The following is a 17068-nucleotide window of genomic DNA, read 5'->3' on the forward strand; positions in this document are numbered from 1 at the left end:
AGAGAAATACAGAGAGATCTTCTATCCACTTATTGACTCCCCCAAATGTCTGCAACAGCTTGGGCAGAGCCATATAGAAGCCAGGAGCACAGAATTCCTTCCAGGTCTCCCAGCTGAATGTCACTTGAGTCTTCACCTGCTGCCTCCTAAATGTATTAAGAGAGGTGCTGGGACTTGAACTGACACTCTGATATGGGATGCAGGCATTGCACTTGGTGGCTTAACCCCTTGTACCACAATGTCCACACTTGTAGCTGTATTAATATAAATAAAATTAATACATATCATAAATGTTAATATATTATCTATAATTAACTGTTCTCCTAACACAAACTAGAGCCAAAATAGGTCAGTTTGTTTCTCACAGAAAAAACAAAAAATCCACCTTTTTTCTCCCAACCCCTCACCCTGACTCTTTCCTATCTTCATTAATGTCTTCTTCAACTGTTCTCCTTTTTTTTTTGACAGGCAGAGTGGATAGTGAGAGAGAGAGACAGAGAGAAAGGTCTTCCTTTTTGCCGTTGGTTCACCCCAAATGGCCGCTGCAGCCGGCGCATCGCGCTGATCCAAAGCCAGGAGCCAGGTGCTTCTCCTGGTCTCCCATGCGGGTGCCGGGCCCAAGCACTTGGGCCATCCTCCACTGCACTCCCAGGCCATAGCAGAGAGCTGGCCTGGAAGAGGGGCAACCAGGATAGAATCCGGCGCCCCAACCGGGCCTAGAACCTGGTGTGCCAGCGCCGCAAGGCGGAGGATTAGCCTGTTGAGACACGGCGCCGGCCAACTGTTCTCCTTTTTACTTTGTCTGGCCTTGCACTGGAGTAACCTGTTGGAGAAGAGAGAAAGTATCCAAAATTCTCCTCACATATAAAGAAACAGGATGCCAGCATGTCTGTATGGCACAAAGAACCTGAAGTGGCAAACTCTGGGCAAAAGAATCACTCCCTGTGGCTAGGAGAAGGACCACTGGTAGTCAACTGTATCTTCCTATTCTACAGTGTTTGTTTCCAAAAGAAGACCCTATTTCTGCAAGTTGACGGCAGGTAACAACTGTAAGTGAAGAACACCAATCAAGTCTTGTTCCAGAAACAAAGCCTAAGACGAAAGGGAGAAAGGAGAGTGGAAGAAAGATGTGAGTCCAACTTGGCCCAGCCCAAGGAAGAAGAAACTGTTGGGGAAGAGCCTTGGACTCATAGTTCCCTACAAGGAACACGCAATGGGCTTTACTCTACAACAAAGTTACAGAAAGAGCTCTTTGATCCCTTCCTTTGGACCTTTAAAAGCTACAGGGAGTTCACTAATCAGATCAACTAGATCCTTTCAGAAGCACCATAACTGCTCAACCTGGACATCCCATTCCTTCCTCGCCAAGGCAGGAAACTCTACAAATATGCATGATATTTAACATAATACACAGATTATAAGTAATAATTGATTACATTAATGAATATGTATGAGAAACATTGAGAAGATTTCCCAGTTAACAGCTGGTTGGCTGGGGAAGTCTGTCTTTACAGGATTTCACCATCCCAGAGTTCAACTGCCATAGCTCTACTAAAGATGCCGCTACAGCTGTCCACCATTCCCTCCACCCAATCTCCTCTTCTCACTGGGAATCCTGACCTTCCTATTGGCTACCTCAGACCATTAAACTGCCTGTTTTTGACATCATTCTCCCACCAAACCTGCTACCACCTGGTGGAATCTTGGGGTTTCCATGGAGCTGTCTGTAAACAAATTTGGAATATCGCAAGTGACCAGTAGCCAGTGACCTCCATACTGGACACATGTGCTTGCTGGCACCAGCCAGCCAGTTATCCTCTGTATCGTCTCTTCAACCTTCATATCTACCGTTGATATTTCCTCTTCTCTGACCATGTCAGGTAAGGAAAGAAACCTTTAAAAGTTCCTCACTAGATGTTTTCTCACCCTAAACTTAGTAGTAGAGTCAAAACAACTTGGAATACAGGGTGGAGTATTGAACTATAAATCTGGAGACTTAATATCAGGTTTTGCTTCGACATTTATGGGCTATGTGACTTTGGACAAATCGTTAACTCTCACAGAAAAGCTATTTCCTCATTTGCTACAATGGGATAGTAGATTGGTTATTGTTGTGCCCAGATAAGTAGATCCCCAAGAAGCTATCAGTGACCCGATCACACCGAACTGCAAAAGCAAGGTTTATTTTAAAAGTACAAGCCGCGACAGGGACCCCATCCAACCAACCGACGCAGCGGAGGAAGGAGCGAGGCCCTGGTCTTTGTTTGGGAGTGTTTTTAAAGGAAAAAAGGGTAATCAGCAGGAAAAAAGAGTTACATCAGTGGGGGCTTACAGCACGGAAGCTTGGGGTACAGGGAGTTACTTTGTTGAGCAATCTCTACTGTGCTGTCCTTGGCCTACCCAGCTAGCTGTCCCTGGTAAGCTTTGATATCTCCGGAATGCCTGGATGCCTGCCTTTACAAAGACACGGGTCAGCTATGGGAAACGGAGGCTGCTTTTTTTATTGTTTTAAAATGGAGTCACTTTGGCTCTTCATTCCCCTCTTGTTTTTGTACATGTTTGAAAAACCCAATCATGGGTTTTGGACTGACAGTTTATGGGTTTTACAAATATTTATGGGTTTATACTGGGACCGCTGGACCATTAATTGAATGGTGCCCAGTCTCTGTTTCATAAACTGTACAAGTTTGTTAATAATGTAAGGCCCATCGGTTAAAATTAAAATCAGAAGGATAATGGGCCCTATGACTCCTGATAGGAGGGTGGTGAGCCATGGAGAGAAATTAAACCAAGCTCAAACCATCCCTGGGAGGCCTCCTGGTCTCTTTGGCGCTTTTCCAGAACTTTCCTGACCTTAGCCAGCCATGTTATCTTTTATTAGGCCCGAGTAATTGGCATAAGAGCAGCGTTCTTTTCCAGAGTGGTGCACAGCCACCACATCAGTCCCAGAAGTCCAGGAGGGGCAGAGGGATGAGGATCCGTCTCCAGAGCCACCCCTGTTGATGTGGGGCAACAAGACACTCTTCGCTGCCATGGGGCGATGTCTTAAGCCGCTGTCTCCTGGGCGGGGAGCCGAGCACATTCCTGTAGTAGCATTTGGTTGACCGCCTGGTTGCCGAAGGCCTTGGTTTGCTCTGTCACCAGCTGTAAACACTTAAACAGACACTGTAGTATAGAGACAGGGTGAGAATAAAGCAGATTCCAGCCAAAACCGGGAGAAAAGTCACTCATTAGTGTGGGAGAGGATTATCAGTACACACATGCTAGGAGTATAAACAGCAATCTACTACAGAGAACAAAGAATTTACAGAAATTCTTAGCGTTGAATTTTTGCTCTGCTTTTACACACAGAATAATGACTAGTTATTTGCAGCATGTCTTTCACTTTTTAACTTTGGCATTTACTTTTCCTGAACAAGGCAGAGCTGCTGCTGCTATGTGTAACTGAGACAGTAGTTGATATTTAATAGGAAACACCGCTCACAGAACTGTATTCTCTACTAGCCAAATTTACCTAATAATGAATTATCTTGATAATGGAGAGTAGATACCATATACACTAATTATACAGATGTTAAGGTCACAGTTTTAAACAAGGTAATTTACATTTTGAAGTACACTACTTATGGTAATACTGTTTAAGAGATACTACTGCTGTCCCCACAGGATATGTACAGAATGTTTGTATACCACTGACTTTAATAAGCAACAAAATTACAAAGGAATGAGGCCCAGGAGTGGGCCAGACAGGGTCCAGAACAAAGGACAGAGTTGCTATTAGAGGAGTCAAGAAAGGTGTTGTCCAAGTTACAAATAAGTTTTCCGACTGAGAGGCAAGGAGAACCTGATAGAAGGGGCTTGATAATAACCTGGTGGGCTTTAGGCCTTGTAAGTTAAGGGGCCTAGACCTATCTATCTTTTTACACAGGGTACATTTTAAGGGAGGTGTGAATCTCCTTGGGGAAGGCACGCTGTTGACTTTTATTACTTACCTGGCCTGGGAGGAGAGCTGGCCAGGTAAAGGTAGGTGGCATCTCCAACAGGAAATTTACAGCTCTGTCTGTAATGTTACTGACCCTACTTGGCCATTCTCTCAACAGTGGCGGTCACTTTGGAGGCTGGGCTAAGTGAAGGGCTTTTCAGCTTAGAGCCAATAAGATCTGTGGCTCTGACCTGAAGTCCTTCGACTCCAGGGCAGGTCCATTTTTAGTGATCCAACTCTTGGCTGGCAGAGCTGCCAGAGCTCTTTATAAGCTGACTTCTGCTGAAGCCCAGGTTTACCTCATCAGAAGCCACCGCAGTGGACTGGCCTGTTGGGTCTCCCTGAGGGCGGGTCACTGCACAGAGCTGCCTGTAATAAGCCTGCCACCCATCTTTACATTGCTTTTGATGTCCAGCTCTCTTTTTCTCCTGGTTCTTGTTAAATCAGACCAGAGAATGCAAGTCAAGGGGGTGCTCAGTCCCACCTCTAATTTTTGTTGCCTAGACAGAAGTCTATACTTATAGGCAAGTTTCTGATGAATATTTAGCTGGGCTGAGTTACTCTGATTTCTGAACATGGTTGACCTTTAACAGAACTGACTTATGTCCTTACCCAAATAGCTATGCAAGGATACTGCCAGACTGTCACTACAAAATCTTACCAGTTACCAGCCATGCTTAAAAACCTTGCACCACCAGAGGCAAAACAGATATGTTACTCTGTGATATGTTACTCTGGCAGTGGCTTTAATTTCCTATGCTAGTTTTAAATTTAAGTAATTAAGTAATCTCACAAGGAATAATCATATATGGCAATAGGGTCAAAAAGGCAGGACAGCTCTTCCATGCACAAACATTTTAAGAGTAATATCAAATGAAAACTTAGCAAGCAGATTTAATCATTAGACAACAACTTAGGAAAACACTTACCAGAAGGTTCAATGTCCTTTACAAATTTTAAGAATATATGTACTCGGAAACATCTCTTAAATACCCAACATGGTGTAGCTTGACCAGCAAATTTAAGCACAAGTATATAAAATGTTTTTAGTTTCACATCAGACTACAGGGTCACATATATCAGAACAATAAAGCAGTTTCAGTAATAGCTGTTAAAATTTTTAACCCTTCTTTTTTTTTTAAATTACCAATTGATTTGAATTACTTTTTGATCTTAGTAACCTTAGTTAACTACACTTTTTTTTTTAGTTGGTACTTGTAATACATTATTGGATTTATCAGTTTACAGAGTCATCCCAAAGAACTGAATACAATAGATGTTTCTGGAAAAACTTCATTGTAACCTATAGGAGGACAGTTAAACACAGAACCAATAACACTTTAGTTTTACGAGCAATAAATCTGATATACAAAACTGTGGATGACAAAATACCTTAAGTTGTCATATTTAAAATTACAAGCTTGTTAACCAACAAGAGACACTTGTTTACTTTACATAGCATTTTTGAAAGCACCTGTAGGATTTCACAAGGCACACTTAACTCTTTTAGGCCTCTGGGGCCCCCTTACCAAGATGACCATTATGTTTAGTAACACAAGATCATTAGACTTTTTAATTTTTAGACATTTGTATTAATACCATTTCATATTATAGAAACTTAAAATTTAGCACCACTTTACATCTTGACAGTACTTTAAATATAATCCAAATAGCCTAATTAGTTGGTGTCTCTACAAGATGAGAGACATATATATATTCTTCAATTTTTTTTCAGTTGGGCCTAAACTGGAAAAACCGAAGTTCAAAATTTACTGGAAATTTTAGAGTCTGAATTTTTTGAAACTTTGATTTTTGAATGCCTGTCAAGGATGCCAAGAAGGCTCAAAATCCAGGATATCTAGTTGAAATAAGATTTTTTAACATCATGACATTATATAGACCAAATTTGATCATTGTTACAAGGTGATTATTTAAAGGTTTGAAAATAAACACATATTTAAATAACCTATAGCTCTTAATAAAAACTCAGTTGTTTTTAAACAATTAGAATTTAACAGAGACATCAAGAGAACATAATAGATTACTTTAACTCATTGCTTTAACAGAGAATCAGTAATAGCTTTTGTAACCAAAAAATTTTTATAACTTTTTGTGACTTTTTCACACCCTTTTTAACTTACTTGAAACATTTTATTACTTTTATTTTAGTTTAGAGTAAACTAGCCATCAGGATGAAGTAATTTTTTAAACCATGTCTTTTTTATTTTAAAAAACTCTTTTTTTAACCTTTTTATTAAGTACATATTTTTATACTTGTGATGTTTGTCATCTGTTAATTTCTTTGCTTTACATTTTGAAATAACCTATTAAAAATCTCCAAATTAAGACAACATTTCTAAACAAGGCAACACATCAAATTTCAGCATTAATTACTTTTAAGTGATGTTGAACTATTTTTTATATGGACAATCTATGAAAACACGTTAGCAAATTCAAATAGATTTTCTATAGAACATAAAGTGTTGAGAGTACCAAAGTTTACATTTAGACACATTTACCTCATTTGTCTTTACCCAATTTAAATTAGCAGTTACACATAAGTGACTTAAGATGCTGATATTATATAGCTTTATCTGAATTTAATTAAAATTAAAATTATATTTAAAACAAGTACTAATTGTCTATTACTGTTTTATTGAGTACTGACCACCCAGAAATTTGTTAAAACAAATTGTAAAATAAGTTCAGCAAGTTACAAAGCAATATCTTCTGGCTTACTCAAGATAAAACAGAAGAGCCATCAGAAAGGTGGGATACCCAATTTGTTTCATTGATAAGACAGGGAGAGTAGACTTTGGACCAGACCTGATTCTAAGATAAAGTTCAAATTTTGAGGTAAGGCTGGGGGAGGAGAGTTACCCAGTCTGCGCCAGTCTCTAAGGCCAAATTCGAATTTCACGCCAATCTTGCGCGCCCCTGCTTTGAGACCTGTTAACAGAGCCTGGTGATACACATGGAGTCCCTCCTACCCTGTGCCACGGGGCTCCAGCCTAAGAGGCAGAGGCACTATGGTATCTGGCTGGGGAGCTGGGCCCTGGGGCAGCTCCTCCCGTGGTCCCACCGCCTCCTCTCGTGGCAGTGGAACATTTCCTGCAGGAGGAAAACAAGGTGGGGGAAAAATTTCAGACTCATCCGTTTCCCCCTGAAGAATGGGCGGTTTCTGTTCTTCTCTTGGTTTTACAGGGAACACGTGTGAGGGGGCAGATGGGTTAGAAACGGAAGGTAGAAAAGATTTGACCCAGGGGAGGGGTCCGTCGGTTCGATCAACAAGGCTCCTGCAGGTTACGTTGTAGGGCACCTGGTCTGGATGCCTGGTTCGAGGCTGGAAAACTAAATCTTCAACTTTGGATATAATATTTAGATCAAAGGTTCCCTCCTTGGGCCAGCCCACTTTGAAAGTGGGCCATTCCAAAGAACAGTAACTAACCCAATTGCCTTTTTTTCTTTCTTTCTTTTTTTTTTTTTTACATCCACACTGTTATTGTGAGCCATTCTTTTAATGTCTTTCCAATGCACTAGAGTGAGGTCCAATGGTGAGGAAGGAGTCGCACCCATTTTCTGTCTGGTAAAGTTGGTTGTCAATTGTAGTAAGACAAGACAAACACAACCTAACCGAAAAAAAAAAAAAAAAATCAAACGCGGGGCCCGTATGAAGTTTCCATAATCAAATGGTCTTATTACTAAAGGTCTCTCCAGCTCCGAAGTTGGGAGCTGAATGCGACCAAAGACCGTGCAGATGGGACGAGGGTTCTGCAGCAACCCTTTCTCATCCCCCGAATCACAACTTGGACCTTCCCAGGTCTCCCCAGTCTCCTCCAGGTTTGCTCCGTGAGTATGTCCACTTGGGCAGAACCCACAAATTCAAGGTTACAAATGCAACCGCAGCCGATGCTACAAATTCAGACTTAGACACAGTTAAACAGCGAACAAATAGACTAACGAACTCACCCAGTCAACTGGTATAAACCTTCAGGGATAAGGCCGCTGGGGGCTTCTGAGGATCCTGGGACGAGCCCCCAGATGTTGTGCCCAGATAAGTAGATCCCCAAGAAGCTATCAGTGACCCGATCACACCGAACTGCAAAAGCAAGGTTTATTTTAAAAGTACAAGCCGCGACAGGGACCCCATCCAACCAACTGGCGCAGCGGAGGAAGGAGTGAAGCCCTGGTCTTTGTTTGGGAGTGTTTTTAAAGGAAAAAAGGGTACATCAGCAGGAAAAAAGAGTTACATCAGTGGGGGCTTACAGCACGGAAGCTTGGGGTACAGGGAGTTACTTTGTTTAGCAATCTCTACTGTGCTGTTCTTGGCCTACCAAGCTAGCTGACCCTGGTAAGCTTTGATATCTCCGGAATGCCTGGATGCCTGCCTTTACAAAGAAACGGGTCTGCTATGGGAAACGGAGGCTGCTTTTTTTATTGTTTTAAAATGGAGTCACTTTGGCTCTTCAGTTATTCTCTCTGCTCCTTTTCAAATATTGAGTCTTAAATTGTATTCACGATCCTGGGTTTCGGCACAAAAAAAAAAAACAATAAAAAATTTTATTCACACAGAAAATTAAATCAGTGACTCCTTGAGAGTGCTTGTTTCAACAGAAATAGAGAAAAAAATCCAGATGGAATAGAAAACTGGCAATATATACCAAGATGTTTGAACTGTATAGGTTGCCTCCACTAATATTTATCTTTGGTATTTCAAACTGAATGTTGTTCATAAAGTAATAGTCACATATTTTGGAGTTTTCTACTTAGGTTAGATTAAAACAGAGAATAGGGAGAGAGGATGGGGATTCCTGGGCTGCACAGAGGCAGATATTCTAGGGTAAGGAAGTTTGGGACAACAGATATTGAGAAAAGGAAGGAAAAATAAAAATGATGGAGGAAAAAATATAAGAATTAAAGAGTAAGCAGCATAGGGTATTTCATAAAGAAAAAAGAGGTGGTCTGGCATGGAATATTGAGGAGGATGTAAGATTTTAATTAAAGCAATAAGAGCATAGGGTGAAATTTACTCAGAGCTGTACAAATCCTTAAATTAATGCACCAGAAAGGAAATGAAGGCCAGTATAGGGTATCACTGGGAAGGTAGCTTTACGGAAGTCACAGTCAGTTGTTTGGTTTTTGCTTTTTCCCATTGCCTCTTTGAACAATGAAAGCTTTGAAAATGAACATTAGAAATGTGTGATGGAAATGAGGCCTTCTCCAAACAAGGAACCTCACTAAAGCAGTTATCTAGGGGGCTGGAGGAAATGGGATTTTAAATGTTCTAGTTCATTCTGGTTTGTAAACTATATTCTACTACTAAAGTCCTTTTTTTTTTTTTTTTAAATGATGTATCCTATTCTGCAACAAGTGGACATATTCCCTTGTGTGGTAGATTTCACTCAAGGGTGCCTATCATCTTTATAATTTTTTCTTCCTAAAACAGAGTACTTACTTATTAAGAGTCATTTACTATTTTAGGAACTAAGCATGAAGAGAAAGACCTACCTGAAAGGAAAATAAAAGATCAAGCCCACATCTCTGATTCTACATTTACTTTAAACAATTTTTCTGGTGGTGATTTTTATTTTTGGCTTTGGGGATGATATTTTCCTGGATGCTAAGGATGAGGATCATATAAGTTTTGAGCACAAATACAAAAACCTTCATGATCTTTTAGTGCTCTCTGTTTTTTTAATGGTTGCATTAACTGAAATATCTGTTTCTATTAGGACCAATACCTGGTACTCACTGGGGAATATTCAGAGGAATGAGAATTAGCATAAAAAAAAGAAATCCACTTACACTTAACTATTTTGCTTGATGCTCTGGACAAGTATTTGATGAAATAATTGTCCACTTAAATTATGGGTACCTTTACATCCGCATCTACTGCAACATGCTGCCTGGACACATTTTCTATTGCTAGATTATCCCATAAGTAAAGAAAGTCATTTAAAAATCACCATTGCAGGGGCCGGTGCTGTGGCTTAGCAGGTGAAGCCACAACCTGCAGTGCTGGCATCCCATATGGGCCCAGGGTTCAAGTCCCGGCTGTTCCACTTCTGATTCAGCTCTCTGCTATGGCCTGGGGAATCAGTAGAATATGGCCCAAGTCCTTGGCCCTCTGAACCCATGAGGGAGATCTAGAGGAAGCTCCTGGCTCCTGGCTTAGGATCTGCCCAACTCTGGATGTTGCAGCCATTTGGGGAGTGAACCAGCAGATGGAAGACTTCGCTCTCTTCCTCTGCCTCTCTAACTCTGCCTTTCAAATAAATGAATAAATCTTTTAAAAAATCACCATTGTGGGATATTTTTGGTTATAGTATTCCTAATAATAAAGGAGGTAATATTCATTTAAATAATATTGCAGCTGAGATAAGAAACTTCATATTAAATGTACTATTCTTTGATGCTTGTTACCCATTTTTCCATTAAGATCTATTTATAAGAGCACTTCAATAAGTACGTGGAAATGGAATGAAGGCATACATTTACTCTAGAGTCAGAAAAAAATTGACATCCATGCTTAGTTTATAATAATGTATATTCCCCATGAGACTTAGAAAACCACTCATATGCATGGATTTCAAAATATTTTGCAGCAAACTAAGCTTATCTTTTCATCCAGCATTCCATACACATTTTGAAGTACATTGCTATGCTTTTGAGTTCTGTGACAGTACATGTTTTTCAGTATTTTTTAAAAAGATTTATTTATTTTAAAGTCAGAGTTACAGAGAGAGAGGAGAGGCAGAGAGAAAGAGAGAGAGAGAGACAGAGAGAGAGAGAGAGGTCTTCCATTCGATGGTTCACTCCCCAGACGGCCACAACAGCCAGAGCTGTGCTGATCCGAAGCCAGGAGCCAGGAGCGTCTTCCAAGTCTCCCACGTGGGTGCAGGGGCCCAATGACCTGGACCATCCTCCACTGCTTTCCCAGGCCATAGCAGAGAGCTGGACTGGAAGTGGAGCAGCTGGGTCTTGAACTGGCACCCATATGGGATGCCGGTGCTTCAGGCCAGGTCATTAACCCACTGTGCCACAGCGCCAGCCCCTCAGGATTTTTATCTTTCTACTTTCTATAACTTACTGTATCATTCTCCACATAAATCCCATAAAACAAATACCATTATTTCATGTATGAATTATCACTATTATTACTATAACTCTTTTTTTTTTTTAAATTTTTGACAGGGAGAGTGGACAGTGAGAGAGAGAGAGACAGAGAGAAAGGTCTTCCTTTTGCCGTTGGTTCACCCTCCAATGGCCGCCGCGGCCAGCACACCGCGCTGATCTGAAGGCAGGAGCCAGGTGCTTCTCCTGGTCTCCCATGTGGGTGCAGGGCCCAAGGACTTGGGCCATCCTCCACTGCACTCCCGGGCCATAGCAGAGAGTTGGCCTGGAAGAGGGGCAACCGGGACAGAACCCAGCGCCCCAACCAGGACTAGAACCTGGTTTGCCGGCGCCGCAAGGCGGAGGATTAGCCTGTTGAGCCATGGTGCCAGCATACTATAACTCTTAAGAGACCATTCTATTTTAGGATTAGGATAGAGAATGACCTTGAATACCAGCTGGGATAGATTGTATGTAGACTCTAGGCAATGGCACATGCCTTACACAAACAAAAAACAATGCACCAAAGATGACAGTGTTGTATTGTTTTCAAAGGAACCGCTTTCATTTTATTTAAAGATTTGTATGTTTACTTAAAAGTCAGAGTTACACAGAGAGAAGGAGAGACAGAGACAGAGAGAGAGAGGTCTTCCATCTGCTGGTCACTACCCAGATGGCAACAAAAGCCAGAGCTGAGCCAATATGAAGCCAGGAGCCAGGAGCTTCTTCCAGGACTCCCACGTGCGTGCAGGGACCTAAAGACTTGGGCCATCTTTTACTGCTTTCCCTGGCCATAGCAGAGAGCTAGATAGGAAGTGCAGCAGCCAGGTCTCAAACCAGTGCCCATATGGTTGGGCCAGCCCCAGGAACCACTTCTAAAAGGGCGCAAAAATACCTATTTTCCAAATCCTTTTTTATTATGTACTTTCTCATCCTTATTTATTTAATTTGGAGGGCTTTTTAAAAAAAATTTTTACTTAATTTATTTGAAAGGCAGAGTTGCAGAGAGGAAGATAAAGAGAGAGAGAGAGAGAGAGAGAGAGAGAGAGATATCTTTCAAATGCTGATTTACTCCTCAAATGGCTGCAATGCCAGAGTTGAGCTGACCCAAAGCCAGGAATGAGGAGCTTCTTCCAGGTCTTCTGCAAGGGTGCAAGGAGGCCCAAGGTTGGGCCATCTTGTTCTGCTTTCCCAGGCCATAGAAGAGAGCTGGGTTGCAGGTGGAGCAGCCGGGACTCAAACCAGCACCTAGATGGGATGCAAGCCAAGCAGGCAGGGGAATAAACAAGTTATGCCACAGGGCCGGCCCCTATATTCCAAATTCTACTTGTCCAATGCTCATGTGTTTATTTCAACTGAGCAGAATCCTGTAAAGGGGAGTTGGTTCTATAACCTGGCAGTGACCCTAACACAATGGGGGAACTCCAGTAAGTCAATCTGATCTCGAGGAGCCTCATTTTCCTCACTTGTGAAATGAGAGTGTTAGAAGTTCGCCAGAGACCTCGTTGTTCTACAATGCTTCACCTCCAGGAAGTCCTTAGGAGTCAAACCTGGGGGCAGGCTCAAGGGAAAGAAAGGCAGGGAGAAGGTTGCTTCCAGTCTAGGCAATGATGAATGTCTTGAATCTGCCCCACACCTGTACATCAATCCACAATAAACAAAGTGCAGCATAAGGGTAGAAAACTGCTCTGGCACTTACAGCCTGGCATGAACTGTTTCCTTCTTGGTGACTGAGGGAATACTGGTGTTAGACTCCTTCTGGTATCAGTAATGCTAAGATAATGATAAAACTTCAACAATCTAATTCCTTTTCCCATCTCACTCTTGTTTCCTACAGAAAATCTCCAAAATCCATCCCTACTTGGGACTGCAAATTCCCTGCAGCTCTCTATTCCCACGCTAGGCACTGCGACTTCCCTACCAGGAAGCATCTGCGACTTCTCCAGAGTGTCTGCCCCAACTGTCAGTTCGGCTTGGCTACTGCCATCAGCCGCTGCCACCTCTTTCCAGCCACTCATGGGGAGTGCCTACCTTTGCCAACATTCTAACACAACTCTGCTGTCTGGAGTTCCTGGCCAGAGCCAGAGCTCCACTTCTGCTGCCTCCTACTCAGGTATTTCTGAATGGAATATCACAGGACGCACTGCAAAGAAGTCCTCGTCGCTCGAGGACTTCACTGTAACTGTCATTGACCAGGACACTGGTGTTTCTTCCATGGCTATGACAGCCCAATATAACAAAACTTCAGGTGCCAATACCATGGCCCCTCTGTATCCATCACTGAATCAGGGCACAGCAACTCAGATTCCAAATCAGGGAAACTGCCTGTCCCTTCCATATGGAGAAGGAAGCCAGGTCTACTACTATAATCAAGGCACAGCAGGGCATGTGCTCTCTGGAGAACTTGGCCCCTGTCTGCAATCCTATGGCCCTGTGACATACATGGGAAGTGTGGCGTCTGCCCCTCAACCAGAAATGGTGATGGTGCTCAAAAGGATTCAGCCCACAGATGCCCCACCACCAGCCTCGACCTCTGGAATCTACTACAATGTGCCTGCTCAACCCATCACAGGAACAAGTTTCCAAGGTGAGTGCAAACAATTAGGCAGGAAAGGAATAAGGTCAAAAGCACATCAACTCTGCAGCCGAGAGTGGTGGCTCTTCAACCATTACCCTTGCTCAGTGCTCTCCCTTTTGAACTCTGTAGAGGAACACTTAATCTAGATGGGAGAAGAGAAGCCCAAGATCATACTGAGGGATGCTACACTTTCACTTCCTTAGCTGATCAGTCTCCTAAACCATCACATCACTTCCTATTCTCCCTTGCTTAAGTCTCTTTGTAAAGCATTTCAGAGTTCTTAATTTCAGAATGACAGTTTTAGTTTCCTCAAATGACCTCAAGATTTAAGGTCATGTGTTCTGAGATCCGGTCAAAAAAAAAAAAAAAAAAAAGATACACACAGGCCCAGAATCTTCCCTTGCTTGCATGAGTCATGAGAAAGAGCTCTGCTTTCTCCTACTTCCTGGTGGGCGGTGCTCCTATTTGCCCAGAAGAGTGGGGAGAAAACAAACATCCAATCTGAGAATGCTAGGTGTTGTGAAACATTTCCTTTAAAAGCACTAGATATTTCTTTGCTTAATTGACCCAAAGAAGACAAAGCCAAGGAAACGATGACACTAGAGATAAGTAGGTCAAGGACTAACTCTCTGTTGCCTTTGTGCTTAGGAACATCTAGTCATATCCCATGTCCACTGGCTGGAAAGTGCTTAGATTCGGCACTGATAGGTAGTGCGGGCGCCTCAAATACCACAGACTGATTTCTTCCTTGATTCTTTTGCAGTGATGGAAAATTTCCCGGGGATGGAGACTTCTCCCCTGGGATTGCAACCTCTAAGCCAGACATTCTGTCTGCCACAAACGGCAGAATTCCCCAAGTCCTGCAGGAGCAGAAATATCCAGATACTTGACAGTGACTCACCATCTGAGACAGGGGACATTTCAAAGATAGTTCCACTGCAGAGTTCTACTAATCTCTTGGTACTACCTCGAGATCAAAGCCAGGAGAAAACAGACAATATCAATCTGGGTGACATCAAAACCAAGCTTTCCAAGCCCCTGGATGCCTTCCAGGACCCAGCAGAAAACCAAGATCTTCCACTGCTCCCTTTGGAAATCCCTGACAGAGATCATCTGCTGGCTTGTGTTGATAACCCTGTTTGCCCACAGAAGCAGCCTGATCCTACAAATGCCATTCTGGGAAATAATCTCAGCCTTGACGATCAAGGGTTACTGGAAGATGGGAGTGAGGCTAGCAATGGCTTTGCAGACATTACCACGCTGGTGGAGGAGATCTGCCTTCCCCAGATCTTCAGTTCCTTGGAAGATCTTGACCAACCCAATGGTCCCAAGGCAAGCAATGCCACAGATACTGGAGACATCCAAGGGACTCAGATGCAGGACCCTTCAAGAGACACAAAGGGTCTCTCCGATGGAGTCAGGAAGAAAAAGCGTAAAGCTGCTGAACCGATCAATGGTAACAGCAAGACCAAAATCCAGCCAAAGGTCCCAGAGATCCTGTTAGAGGGAGAAGTGTTCGCAGGCGGTGCTGCAGCCTGTGACAGGGATCCTGTGAATATGCCCAACAAACCAAACATCAAACCTCAGAAAGCTGCATCTCAAAGGTCCAGGAAAACCAAGTGCGATGGGCAAGCAAAGGCCAGAAGAACCAGAGAAAACAACTCTACGAAAGCTCAAGAGAGCAAGCAGTCAGGGAGCAAAGCCAAGGCCGAAAATAAACCATCCGTCCCCAAGACTAAGAGGAAGAGAAATCCGCCTGAGCTTACCCAAGAGAGCTTCAAAAAACCTAGAAGCTGCCTAGGCATGCACATGCTAGAGTCTGTGCAGGTTTTCCATGCGCTGGGGAAGAAGAACGATAAGAAAACTGGCCTCTCGTCCTACCGGAACCTGGGAAATTCAAGCAACATCAAAGACCGCTGTGCATCCTCAGCTCTCACACCATTGCTGAAAACCCCACAGCAGGGTACAGGTCCTGAAAAAGCACAAGTCAGTGCCCAGAAACTGGATGGTGAAGCTGACAAAGGGTGCGCATCTCCATCCGTGTATGACCTGCCACCACCTGGAAAGGTGAAGTTGATACCTCTGCCGTTCCCCAATGTCAGTAAGCCTCAACCTCGACCTGTTCCTCGGAGGCCACAGTCTCTTGCCTCACACAGGCCCACTCTGGGGAACCCTGCCCGGCCTGCTTCTACTAATCAGGCTCAACCTACTACAGTCAACCCACCCCAACCAGCTCCTGCCAACACAGCTTCCATGGTTCCTGCCAGACCAGCTCGGCCAATTTCAACTCGACCCGGTTGGATGCACCCTACCTGGCCTGGTATCCCTCCATCTGCTGTCTCTAGGCCTGCACCTAACAAGTCATCTTACACTTCTCTCAAGTGGGAGCCTGTTTCTGCTGCTGTGGCCAAGCTCCAGTCACCACCCAACCCTCAAAACCCATTTCTAATTCAAGATTTCAGCCGCCAACCAATTCCATGGAGGAAACCTGATATTCTTGGGCCTGTAGTGTCAAATCCCATCACAGAAGAACAGAGGCCAGAGCGAGAGGCTATGAAGAGGCGGGCTCAACAGCAGCGTGAGAATGCTGCCAAATACACCTCTATGGGGAAACTGCAGTTTTTCATCGAGAGGGAAAAGGAGATGGCTATCTCTCGATACTACGGCTATGCAATGTAAGAGCTACTAAGACTGTTGAATCACTTGGTTTTTTCACATAGATATATTTATATATTTACCTATAGCAAAATACAAATTTCTCTATTTACATATTTTTAAGTATTAATAAAATGAAATAAAGATAACAGAATTAATTTTTACATGATTAATAAAGAAGTCTTTGAGTTTTGAGATACTGCTAGTTGTGATTTTTCTTTGGTGGAGGTGGTGTTCAAAGTCTGCATTAGAAATATGATCTCAAAGTGGGATGGGGAAGTAAGAGATAAAAGTGTAAGAACTGAGTAAGGAGAAAGGAGTGTGATCCCAGACTTGGAAATCCAATAGGATATAGATTTTTTAGGCTTAGTGATAGACCAAGGAATGGGTGAAATAGCAGAACTATGAAACAGAATCTGAAGACAGGACTAAGAAAAACAAGTACAGTTCCACTAAATTTGACCAAGGTTCAAGATATGTATGGCTACACTGGAAAAATATAAACCATTCTTTTTTGTGTCTGTGTGCCAATAAAACTTCATCCTTTTTTCTTTTTTCCCCAGAAACCTTTTATTTAAGGTATACAAACTTCAAGCATTTCCTAAATACTACTTTAAACATTCTTCCCTTCATACCCTCCCTCCCAGCTGCACTCCCACTCTTCTCCTCCCGCTCCTATTCCCATTCGTATGTTTTACTAAGATCAATTTTCAATGGATTTCATAAACATGAAATTAACT

At 42.8% G+C, this 17068-nt stretch overlaps 1 protein-coding gene across 1 annotated transcript; it reads left to right on the forward strand.

Moving 5' to 3' along the window:
- Window positions 1–1873: 1873 nt before the first annotated feature.
- Window positions 1874–16410, forward strand: LOC133772362 (uncharacterized protein C2orf78-like). Its single transcript, XM_062208851.1, has 4 exons — window positions 1874–1880; window positions 7187–7225; window positions 12933–13682; window positions 14437–16410. The coding sequence occupies exons 1-4, from the start codon at window positions 1874–1876 to the stop codon at window positions 16350–16352; spliced, it is 2712 nt and encodes a 903-aa protein (XP_062064835.1). The 3' UTR covers window positions 16353–16410.
- Window positions 16411–17068: the final 658 nt, after the last annotated feature.

The sequence above is a fragment of the Lepus europaeus genome, chromosome 13 (assembly GCF_033115175.1).
Source record: "Lepus europaeus isolate LE1 chromosome 13, mLepTim1.pri, whole genome shotgun sequence".
Taxonomy (NCBI): Eukaryota; Metazoa; Chordata; class Mammalia; order Lagomorpha; family Leporidae; genus Lepus; species Lepus europaeus.